This window comes from Cephus cinctus, unplaced genomic scaffold (genome assembly GCF_000341935.2).
Source record: "Cephus cinctus unplaced genomic scaffold, Ccin1 Ccin1_scaffold0087, whole genome shotgun sequence".
Lineage (NCBI taxonomy): Eukaryota > Metazoa > Arthropoda > Insecta > Hymenoptera > Cephidae > Cephus > Cephus cinctus.
The window spans coordinates 1,199,380-1,211,854 of NW_014332826.1; the positions used below are offsets into that span (position 1 = coordinate 1,199,380).

Below are 12,475 nucleotides of genomic sequence, written 5' to 3' on the forward strand. Positions count from 1 at the left end.
GGTACTCGACGAGCTGGTGCGCGAGGGCGGCCAGAGGGTGATGTTGCCTCCGTGGCGACGTGGAGTTAGCGGTACGGGGGTGGGTCGACGCCGATCGTCGAGGCGGTGGAGGTGGTGAACATAAAATCCCTCGCACATGCCTGGTGCATTCATTAGGGGGGATGGGCCCGTGCAGCGTACACGTCGTCCTGCATCCTTGCCACCCTCTGTGCCACCCCTCAGTCGCGTTCCGCGAACAACTTCGTGCGCTTCGTGCGGCGTCCTCTCGGGATCGTGTGCTCTAGCTTATTGGAATCGGCAGAGATCTGGTCACTCCTGTTGGATCTTTTATTGATTCCTGATCATTCTGCAATAATAGAAATTCGCTTGCATTTTCGATCGTGGAAACTGAACAGTGCGCGTTTGCCGTGTGAGACGTTTGCCGTCTGCAAGGGTCTGGGACTCTCTTCTTTAGGGAGACCCCTGATCCTCCTTGGGACTTGGAAGGACAGACTGGTGTGACGAGGAAAAGGGAGGGACTTTTAAAAATACCGGTTTAAGTAGGTCGAGTGGTGCTACGTCAGGAGAGTCAGCTGATCCGTTGGTACTTGGGGCTGAGATTTACGTAGAAAGGAAAGAAGAAGGTGAGAAGTAAAGAAGAGAGAAGGATCTACGGAGATTCCGCCAACTGAAGATTCATCAATGAGAAGAGATCATCAGGAAGAATAAAGTCCCCAGGCGCCGCCTTCGGGGTCGGCAGAATTTCACGTTCATGAATTTTAGTAAACCAGGTAACAGCGCGTAGTGCGTGCATGCGTGCGTGCGTGGATGCATGCTGTGCTTCGCGTTTCAGAAGCGGAATACGTATTTTGTCTTCGGACCGAAGAGTCGGAAAAGCGCTATATATTTGTTTTTCTCGTTTTTAATAATCTTGCCGTTGCGAACTCAATTTTGAATTCCATGCCTATACCGATAGACTTTATTTTGGTGTAACCTCTCAAGGTTGCATTTTTTTGGGGATTTATTCGTACGAACAGTTCGTCAGTTACGTTAGTTTTTCTTCTTTCTAAAAGATTATGTTTCCTCATCTTTTTGTCATGCTTTTTCCACCTTTATTTATTTCGGTTTTTTTTTTCATTTATTTTTTTCTTCCGCCTCAACCTCCCTCGGTTCCTACGTCACGACTCTCTGAATATATACGCTTCTTTCTCTCTCTATTGCTCTGGTGCTCCCGTGAGAGGAGAATTCTTCGTACCCAACCCTTTGCTTGCCCTGATTGTATTACGTCGAACTCAACGCTTTGTACCCGATCCAAGTGCTCCTAGCAGCTCAGCCACGTAATAACGACGTTTCCACCTATTTTCCGCGAGTAACTCCATCGTTTGAAGATCGAACCTACAAAGCGCGTCCATTTCTCCTGTTGCGCGAATTATATGGAGGCCGGAAGTTCCTCGAGATAGTTTACCTCCATATAGAAGTGTTTAGTTCCATACCAATAGTTTAATATTGTATTAGGGATATTGTTGTATGGTGCTCTGTATGAAAATAATATATGACCATTACACATCTATTATATAAATCGTATATAAAATGGGCCTATATGACTGTATTTGAGTCATATATAAATTAAATAAACACGACTTATGTATATCGACAAACAAAAATATTTATTTAAATAAACGTGTGCATGGTACGAATATATATAATATTCGGCATATCCTACATGTATCAGATATATGTCACAGTTTATATGGATTTCATATAGACCCACTTTTGTACACGGTTATTCAAGACAAACGCACCACCTAAAGTTAGTCTGTCCATTTGTTTCCTATGATTAACCAACTTCAGTCGGCGCGTCTGTATCGAATAGATCTATAAAACAATATATAAAAATTATATATATGAAAATATATAATTTATATGTGATCTATATATATATATTCTTCACATGAGTGTGCACTAAAAAGTGATTCCGAGAAAAACAGACTTTTTAAAAGAGTCAATGCATGAGAGAGAAAGAGAGAGAAAGACGAATTGTCAAAAAGAAAGGAGAGAGAAAAAAACGTAAAAATGAAAAGTATTTTTCTCCTTTTTTACCGACTGACATTCGTAAGACGTTTGACGTTGTCTAGCAATGCCGGACACCTGAAAATTCAAATCGCGATAACAAAGCCTACGCACCATGTATCCTCCAGAATTCTTCCTTTTGTTGTCTTTTTTTTATGTAAAGAAAAATTTGTCAAACAAATATGATTACAATGTATTTATATAACACGCGCGTATCAAGCTACACGGAAGATCGACCTCAGGAAGATTCGACTTGACGAAGATCAGTATAGAGGTTGGGATCGGTATTCATATTATATAATATGAAAAGTGGAATAATCTGTTCCATTGATTATTCATAAGATTATCCCTCTACAAGGCGGGGCTTTACCAATGTATAGTGTAATACAGAAATATAACAATCGCTTATCGATCCACGATGCTACTTCGATAGACCTTCATGATACGGATCAGTTCCTACGGTCCTATAGTCAAGTTCGGTTTGAGAAAAATTGTCTAGTTACTAGTTTAGACATTTCGCGAGTGCTTGCAAAAGTATCGGGTATACCCATCGGCTATAGGTTTACTGTCCTGGCGCCGAGTCAAAGGCGCCGAAGCAAGAGTAGGTAGGTACGTACCTGCTCGTCTCCTTTCGTCTCCCAGGAATACGTCCTTAATTGTCCGTATCGAATATCGATATACCTTATAGTCCCATGTCCCTTTTATTTACCTTATTATTGTAATTTTATATAATACACATTAGCATCGCTAATGTGATCTTTTCCCAAGTGGCAGTCGTCGTCTTTTAAGTGGCAAAACCGAAAAGCCTTTTCAAACGAGCTGAGAGTTAAGCGTAGCTAACCTAGAGGGCGACAGTGTCTACGCGATGCCAGTAATCCCCAGTTAATTAATCGTAGCCGGTTCTGTTGCCGGATATATTATGTTTTCATTGCGGTCTCTTGTCTCGACCTACCACCTAATAAAATTCATGTTTTTAAAATTCGCAAGTCTTGCAAATTCGCTATTGTGAAAATAGATAGACGTGCCCGTGTTCGTGCGTGTGCATGACTGGAACTGTCTGTGTTCAAAGTTCCAGACGAACCGTTGAAATGATCAGATACAGAAATTATGACGATGTCATTAGAACAGTAATATTTGCGAATGATACAATTTCAGTCATAAAGTTTCGCGTCTGCGGAATATTATTTTTTTCAATGGAGAATGCACAAAATGCAATCGTACCGTTGAAGCGGCCGTATGTCACGGCAAACTTGCTTTACCCTGACGTGCTTCGCACACATTTCACCAATTCACACTCGTCACTGCTAAGCGAAGCATTTCCTTCTGTGTAAGCCATGAATGAAAATTCGGTTAAGAGGACTTGGGAGTACATCATAACCTCCAAAATGGAATCTCGAATAATAAATTCTGATGTGAGTTACGTGCAATTTTTTGAGGTGTAAGATGCCTATGTTAAAGTTTTACACGAATTTCATATTATTATTTCGATAATGTATTTTTTTTACTAAAGTGCTATTTCGCTGAATGTAGAACTTACACAAAACATGCATGCAATCCGATTCGATAAAGATAACACATCGGTTATATGTAATTTATGATTTCTGTGATTGATGGTTTAAGATGGCTGTTGATATTCCCCAGTCGCGTTAAGAAGTTCGCAATGGGAAAGCCGTGCGAGTATTGCAAAGGGCCGTCACGTGCCGTCTCATCGCCGGACCACAAAATCCCGCGAGTTTACCTGATGTCCCGTGTCAGTCTCGTTTCCGCACCTTGATTATTTCTGATGAATACCCATCCAGAGCGTCATCAATATATCTATACAGTGACCACCCTGTACGTGTATTCGATCAGACTGAATCGACGTGAAAGGTCTATTTAATCGAGCTGCTGTGCTGTACAATGAGAGAGAAAGAGACTGAGAGATGCAGTAGGCGTGCGCATGTTTTGTATTTAGATGAAAGAGGCGAACAGATAATGGGTGGAACAGGGACAAGATCAGAAATTAAGAGAAAGAGAGACAACCGATGAAAATCCAAACTGTATTTCGTCAGAAATATTCGTACGCACAAAATGTACAGCGAGTCGTTATCAAGGTTGACTATGTGTATCATACTGGAATGAAAATTAATACCAGAAAGCAGCCGATCTACATGAATTATCGTTAATCATAATTATAATGAGCCGAAGTACGTCATACTATTCCATAGTTTAATTGGAATAATTTTTGGTAGTAGGATAAACAAGGAAGAATGCGTTCAAGCAAGGCAAGTGATTCCTTTCGATAGAACGTCCGTTGGACCTACAATGGAGATAGATTAAAAATAAATATATCGATCGGTAACAAAATCCGGGAACAAGTTTAGAGCGCATACATGTGAAGCAGGGAAAAAGAGAGAGAGAGAGTGAAAGAATAAAATGGAGAAAGAGAAAATTGCTGTCATGGTAAAGTGTACACTATTTCGGTTGGATTGGAAAGCGAGAGCAAAAAAAGGGATGTCGAGAGAAATTTGGTTCCGCGTTCTTTGTTCTGCAGTTAGTTGTAAATCGTATTCGAGCACCACACGTACCGATAGCCACATACACATATTAAAATTCATATAATATCTACATATAGTCTATGGTGAGTTTTTCTTATAAAAAAGCAAAAAGAGTTTTGTCTTTTATTTATTATCGTAGTTTGGCGCTTGAAAAATATCACAGTTTTCAATGTTCACTCTCTCGTATTGGTTTTCATAGTCTACGCGTGAAGTTATTAACGAAGATCTCGTACTAGCGTGAATTATTATGACGTTTCGTGAATTCGTAATTTGGTATGGAATAGAAGCCAATATTTTTCCGTGCTCATATTTTCTCTATGAGGGATTAATAAACTTGTATCTTCTGCTTCTGTCATGCAGTAGATGAAGAGAAGACTCGTATTGAAAAGAAGTCGCCCGTAAAATATGCTCGAAGGGACAATCACTCTAGCGGGAGAATAACCAAAGAAGTCGATATTTACCGACCGCGCAAAATGATAGGCAATGTATTGAGAAAAATTGCTGCCGATAATTTAGATCATTACTTAGATTGACATGCGTCGGTATTAATATTATTTTTTTCATATTGAAAGCGTGCTGCTAATTACTTTGATTTTATCGCTGTCAGCGCATTTATTGCAGATGCTCTAAATAGTGGAATGTGAGAAATAACAGCATTTTTATAATATTTTACATTTTACGTCTCTAGATTAATTGTATTGATGGATCGCGAGTAGGGGGACTTAAAAGGGAGGGGTGACTTAAAAGGATCGAATGATTATTTCACTACCATAATAGTTACAGTTTTGGATAAAATATCTTGAAGAAGTCTTTAAAATTATGAACTGAATCTATATCGTTTTCAATATTACGGGATATCTATTAAAACTATTAAGAAACGATTTGCGAAGTTTGAATAACGCCTTTAGGATGTCTTTTTGTCATGAGTGAGGTTCACGCATACAGATGGCGTACAAGTGATATGCTGTTGTCTGCTTGAGACTCTGTGAACGTATGGAGTATCCTGCTGACAGACAATACTGTTTGGACATTTTCATTTGGACTGATCGTGAGATCGAAAAGCGATAATGTACGCTATTTTTCGTAGTGTTTTTAAGCTTGGACGATAAATGGTGTATTACATGTATACGTTGGTCTTGTACAACGTGTAAGAGGGCGTCGGAGATTCGCGAAATGAAAATGGAGAGAGAGAAAAAAACGGTAACCACTGGCAAATTGGATAACCCATCCAATTTACTGCATTTAATTACATCCCGGTAGATACATAATGAATATTTTATTATTTATTCGACGGAATAAGGCGATTATACATATAAAACATGAGAGGAATTTGTCAGGGAAAGCGACAACATTTGAAGATACAAGGAAGATATAAGGGATAATTTTCGTTTAATCAGTTGAAATAATCGAGACTTGGCTGAATTCGGTTTCCGGGAGAGAGTGATTGTAGATTTTGTCAATAATGCAAATTTATATCTCGTACCGAGACGTTAGACAGTGTCGTGAGATCACGAGTCGGTCGTGTGTCCTGTTGGTAAGAACGTGCCGTTAGATTAGACTTTCTGGCCTAAAGAAGATAAAACAAGATGAAAGCTGCTAGCTGGATATACGAGGAAACGCATGAAATTTTACGAAGATATATAACGCGATTAAAATGCAGAAAAGTGTGTAAAAGAAAAAAAAGAAAGAAAAGAAACGTCGTATCGTGAACGTAATGTGCGCGTTTGGAGATTTGAATTAAGGCGCCCTTCGCGCCGGTCGCTCCGGCAGATGCACGAAGGTCAAAAGTATTTTAAAAATAAGGCCGTAGGCATTGGCAGATTGGTATGGCAGTGGACGTTAAGGGTCGGGTGGCGTTGTAATGGCAAAAAGTTTGCGAAAGGTGAGTATTCCAAGAATATAAACAAACCTGGGGTATTTGTAGTGAGCGGGAGTGTGCGTGGTGAGGAGAACGTTGGGTTTTCGCGATTAAAATCAAAGGATAGAAGGCTTCGGGCGTCTCGCGTCAAGCATCAACAAATAGTTTTCGCGAGGAGGCTCGTACCGAGAAGTGCACGGCCGACAATGGCGCCCAAGCCTCGCGAATATTGACATTGCCGAAAACATTACCTCTGAAAATCGGGTATTAGCGTATACGTGGGTGGCACGTACTGCGTCGCAATTTGCGGTCTAACCTCGCGACGATCGCGAATCACGCTTATCGGGCCGAAATTTCGCGTAGCAATTGCGTCCGGTGGCCCGAGGTTATGCGAAAAAATGTTTTTGGCATGTATAGTAGTAGCCCGTGAACCCTGAAGGGTTTTACAGTTATACTGCAATGTGGCACATTTGCAGAACCGTAGAGGACGGTGTGTGCGGCTAGAGTAGCGATAGTCTTCGTGGAGATATATACCCAGGTGGTGTAGCGTGTGTGTAGAGAGCGCGTGTGACTCAGGGTTTAAGGGTTAGAACATTGGGACCAGGGTGGTCCGGGGTACAGTGCAGAACCATCAACACAGCTAGTTTGCTTGTAGGGCTGGGATTGGAGATAGACAAGATGGACCAGCAGTATTGCCTTCGCTGGAACAATCATCCGGCCAATCTGACGGATGTTCTCAGCTCCTTGTTAGCACGAGAGGCACTTTGTGATGTTACCCTGGCCTGTGTCGGCGAAACCTTCAAGGCACATCAGACGATACTCTCTGCGTGCAGTCCTTACTTTGAGAACATTTTCCTTCAGAACACCCATCCTCACCCAATAATCTTCCTCAAGGATGTCAACGACACTGAGATGAAGGCATTACTCCACTTTATGTACAAGGGAGAGGTTAATGTTAGTCAGCATCTACTACCGATGTTCCTTAAGACCGCAGAGGCACTGCAGATCAGAGGCCTCACTGACAATAGTGTAAATAACAAGACCGAGGAGAAATGCCCATCACCAGAACCAGAGACCCAAACACCTGGAATCAGACACACCGATTCGCCTAACCTACAATCTCATCCTGAAAAGAGGAAACGAAAGAATTCTGGCAACTATGATGTCTCCCTCACCGGCCCGCCCAGTGAACGGTTCTTATCCGATTCTCAGGTATATACTTTTATAAATGTTAATCTTATTCTTTTATTTAAAAATGAGAGTTCTCTACTTAAGGTGGTTTTTGGTTCTTGTATCATGTGCTTTCATCACCTAACACTAATCCAGCTAGTCTCTTTAGGCAGCTTTACGGAGTGATCACTCATTGAAAGGAGAGTAAAAGTGTTGCAGTGCAAATATGTGTCGCCAAACTCCCCTTAGAAAACTATTACTAACCCATTTTTAAACGAAAATAGAACGAGGTAAAACGTAGCTGGCAAAACATGCGGGCATGCGATATAGGTAAATATTTTGCATATGCACTGAGTCAGAATTCTATACTGTTCCACAAAATGATCTGAAGACGGAATGGAATTTTCCATTCTAGAATATTCAGTCTAGTGTCCCTCCTATCGCATATAATATGCACCTGTAAGTGCGCATATAAAATATATTCTGAATACAAATTTAACTACTTTGCTGAATCCCAAAACTGTTAAACTTCGTTATAGAATCAATTTAATGCAATTTACGACTGATCCGCTAAATTAGTTGCTAAGTGTTTCTAACTATGAATTTCGCATAGAAGTAGTACGTTTCACTTTCGTTGGAGCTTTGATACGAGTAACGTGTACCGTGCTCCAAAATCTCGCGTTTCTTTTACGGATTATACCATATGGAGCATTGGCTATACCATTTCCTGCATTCACTGTAATCTTTTTCCTGATCGCATCCATCCCGCTATCAAATGTGACATTACCGACCAGGCAATCCGGATGCACGGTATTTATTTATATCAAAACGTAGTGACCCATTTTTTTACCACGGGATTGTCAACTTCATGTAATTCTATTGTTTTAGATATATATTCTCTTTTCGTTATAAATCTACACTTATACCTATTGTCACTAATTTGATATCCTCTTCACCTAGGAGTACAGCCAGTCAATTTTGGCAAGGTATACCCGGGATGCGATCAATATCTGTTTTAAAATGGCTCATCGGTAATTTATATTTAGTTGATGGAACGAGCACACATCACTCGTTCCATTTATAGCGATTTTCCACTGACCAAATGATACAATAGATATAGAAAGCCGCTTATCTTGTTGCTAGAGTAAACAGTTAGTCCGCCCTGAACTGTATTGCTTTTCCATTAAGTGCCCTTTGAACTTTCAAAACTTTCTCCAACGGCCCACCAGCCATTCGATTTGGCCCCATTTCAAAATCTTTACCCCAAAATCGGCGAGAGACTCAACAATTTTCGAAATAAATTCCTTTCCATTGAAGGTATTTGGCAAAAGTGCAAAGAATAACTATGAAGTCGGAGCCGACCTCGCCCGTCTACGCACGTACGTTTATTATGCCTTTTTTCACTCTGGTATTATTAGCAAAAGTCCTCCGTCTTTAAATGCCCTCGAATAAGACAATGTTACTAGAAAATTTGTATGCACTTCATACATATGAAACACCTTTAATAATTCGTCGAACCGTTTCAGAAGCACTTTATACCTTAGACCATCCAGCAAATACCTTCTGCCGCGCTAAACCTGTTCTGCTATTCTACGCTCTGACGAAATTCGCTGGAATCTTGTTTCTCTGGGAATTATTAATTTTGCCCTGGACAAAAATGTCTGATAGCTAGCACTGTGGTTTTGTTTTTAATTTTTTTTCTTTTTTTTTTCTTTTTCGGAGCAAGAACACATGTTGCAAAATTGCTGCGCAATAGATAACGTAGGGATCGTGTTACCATTCGATCGTCAATGCTGGTGCCGAATATTCTAGCGCTGTCTGTAAGCATCTGTAATGTAAAAATGTTCTTTTCGAACAGCATAACGACCTTGCGTATTGAAAACGTCTAGAGTGGCAATCTACAATTGCTCCTGAACGCCTCCATTTCTTGACTAGACTGGAATGATGTTTTCGTTTATTATATATATTATACATTGGTTCACGAGACCTTCTTCACCAGTGTATTCTCTTTTATCGCGAATTTTACATTGTGACTAATATTACGGAACGACAGAAATCGCGCGTGTTACGTGCGAGTATTTAAGTAGCGAGGTTTTTAGGGTACGAGACGGGAAGAGGGAACAGGAAAAATTGGATAGACATCAGCATAAGAAAGAAGATTAAGACGTTCGAGGTCAATCGTAACAGACAACTTTATAGTCACTGCTCCGAGATGATAAAATATTGTCACATAAATGTTCGTCGCGTTTCGCAGTCTTGGCAAATTTGCAAAATCTTTCGAGATTAGTTACTTTCACCGTAGGGTCGTAAAAGGTCAGGAGGCGGCTAAAAAAATTGCCAACTTGAAACCTGTTATTTTTGGGCCGATCTTATGGGTCGGCGCTTCTGTATGACGATATCCGCGAAAATGCACATTCGAGTGTGCGTGCGCATGTTTGTGTAATGTGGTTCGTGTTTACGTATCTGCTTAGCGACGTCGAGACGGTTTATTCCGTGTTTCTGGTAAACGCCCTTCTATCGCCGTTGAAGATGTTCAGCTATATTTGTTCAATGATTATGGATCTCCATGACACGCCGCAGTGAAATTTACTTTTCCTGAAAAATTAGTTCAATAATTTTGACAGCGGTCCGCTAATTACCGAGTTTTTTTTTTATATATGTATTTCTTAACGATTAACTACTTACGCGCTTGATTAGTCAGCTTTTCAAATATGATAAATAGCACCTATACCTGCAACCTTGGAAGTTAAAGGAAAACAAACTGCTACGTTGCAATTCGTCAGACAGCTGTTACATATGGTGTCTCCAGTTCGCATAGGTCGGTACGAAAACTTCGATAAGGAGTTCATCAGAATTCGTAAGGCTAATAACAACTTCGGCAGAAATATATAGTCGTTTTATCGTAAGGTATATGTAGATATCTTTTTTTTTTTACCTTTTTTTTTTGATAACGTTTTTACATTCGCAGGTCCCGTCCAATCGGCAGATGACATTTGTAATATTATGTCTCTTAGAGGAGTGGAGTATAGCAAAGAACAGAGCGCCAAAAGAGAGACTAGCAATGCCCTATCAGATTTGTGGAATGCAAATGAAGTATTTCCTGCCCAAGTAACCATGCGACGAAAATTCGAAAATACTTGAGCCAGTGATTTCTCCTCTGTGTCGATACACCTATAGTCCATGCAGTCGTACAGTCGGCTGTTGCTAATTAGAATGTACAAATCGAGAATGGGCCCTTTGAGATGTTCAAAGAGGCATTGAAAGCAGATATGAAAAAAACGTGCACGTCTCTGGGCACACTTAGAATCCTTAGCCAGCTATCAGGCTCTACAATTATTTCCTATAATTTGTTAGAAGTCGAGAGTCTGAGGCTTTCATATACGTAGGGGGAACACAGTAGACAGCGACTGTGCAGTTGATCGCAGAAGCGACCTCAAGTTCTTGGGAATTATTTAATCTTGGCCGAAGCAACACGAAGTCTTCGTGATGCCTGATCGAAAGATTAAGCTGAATACAAGCTTAACCTAATCTTACTTAGGAGCACTTGAGAGTTTACCAAGCAGCTCTCTACCTCATGCATTCTCTGTCTCCTCAAATGTTGGATTTGTCATTTTCAGGCATCGTCTCAATGTAGTTACAAATCGAGTCCTCCAGTGATTCCAAAATTAAACAATGCACTGGGGGGCGATTCGGAGGATGGGGGGCGACCGATGTCCCCTTTGTCTCAACCTCAGGCTCCTATCAAACAGGAGCTAGACCATCACATGCCTGACTTCCATGACAACATCTCCCTCCCTGTAAGTAATTGTCTTTTACCTATTAATTTAATGCACGTTTTCTTATTGTTCTTCTTATTGTTTTTTCTTCTTTCTCTTCTTCCTCCTCCTGTTATCTCCACGTGGCCTCGACTAATGGCTCCACGACCGTCCTCAAGTTTCATTAGCATTCGAATTCGAACCGAGCGATTTGTACCAGCAATATCTAGTCTTCCAAAGTCTTTAACAGCTCCGGCATATATGTAATGCGTGCATTCAATGTTGTTCTTGCATTTTGTATATCATTTTTTATTTTCTTTTTTAACTTTTTTTTTCGTTTCTATATTGTATCAACGTACTATACATGTGTATGGATATGTGTTTGACGTTTGACTATATCACGTTACGTGTTAAAAGACTTGACTGAGCTTAGTGCTTCTGTGACAGAGTACTACTACACTTGTCATTCCGATATATTGACTATCTCGTTTGTTTTCGTTGCATGCTTGCCCTGAGGTTTGTTCTCGCAACTTTAATTGGATTGGCTGAAACACTGTGCTCGCCATGGTAGTTCTCCGATAGTGTGGACTGACTCGTATGTGTCCGTAGTGTGTATCTGATTGTTGCTTTTGAAACAGTCCGTACTAAGTAGAGGTAGTGTATTTTGCGTTAACGTACTTGAGACGTACTTATCGCGAGTCTAGAGATAGGCGCGAATGAGCTCAAAAGTTAGACGGCTGACTTCATTGGGTACGAGCTCGGATATCCATCTACAATATTATCTTACGGGACGACACGTGGAAAGTCACGAGGCATTTTTTTACTCAATTGACATCTAATACTTTGATTTCGGTTTACTTCGTTATTTTACTCGCGAGATGGCTCATTTTTTCGTATGCACTTCGTTTGCGCGCCGGGTCGTTGTTTCTGAGAGTTTCTTCCTTTTCTATGTCTGCCATTGAAGCGTCATCGCGAAACGACGCGTAATCGTGAAATTCGTTGTGAATTGAGTCTCCGTTGCTCAAAGTACACAAGCGGCAATTTTTGTATTGCCGGCAGGAGCGTCTAGAAGATCCTCTCTTTTTTTTTTTTTTTTTTTTTTTTTT

At 40.6% G+C, this 12,475-nt stretch overlaps 1 protein-coding gene across 10 annotated transcripts in view; it reads left to right on the top strand.

The window, feature by feature from the left end:
- Positions 1-374: 374 nt before the first annotated feature.
- LOC107272638 (sex determination protein fruitless) overlaps positions 375-12,475 on the top strand; it is a 42,744-nt gene continuing 30,643 nt past the window's right edge. For 9 of the 10 annotated variants that reach the window (XM_015750063.2, XM_025090103.1, XM_015750069.2 and 6 more), the window contains exons 1-3: positions 6,149-6,468; positions 7,100-7,656; positions 11,232-11,411. In XM_015750063.2, the coding sequence (XP_015605549.1) occupies positions 6,357-6,468; positions 7,100-7,656; positions 11,232-11,411 (849 nt within the window). In that variant the 5' untranslated portion in view covers positions 6,149-6,356. Of the gene's footprint in view, positions 771-6,148; positions 6,469-7,099; positions 7,657-11,231; positions 11,412-12,475 lie in introns of those variants that run through there. The other variant, XM_015750003.2, reaches the window with a different exon arrangement.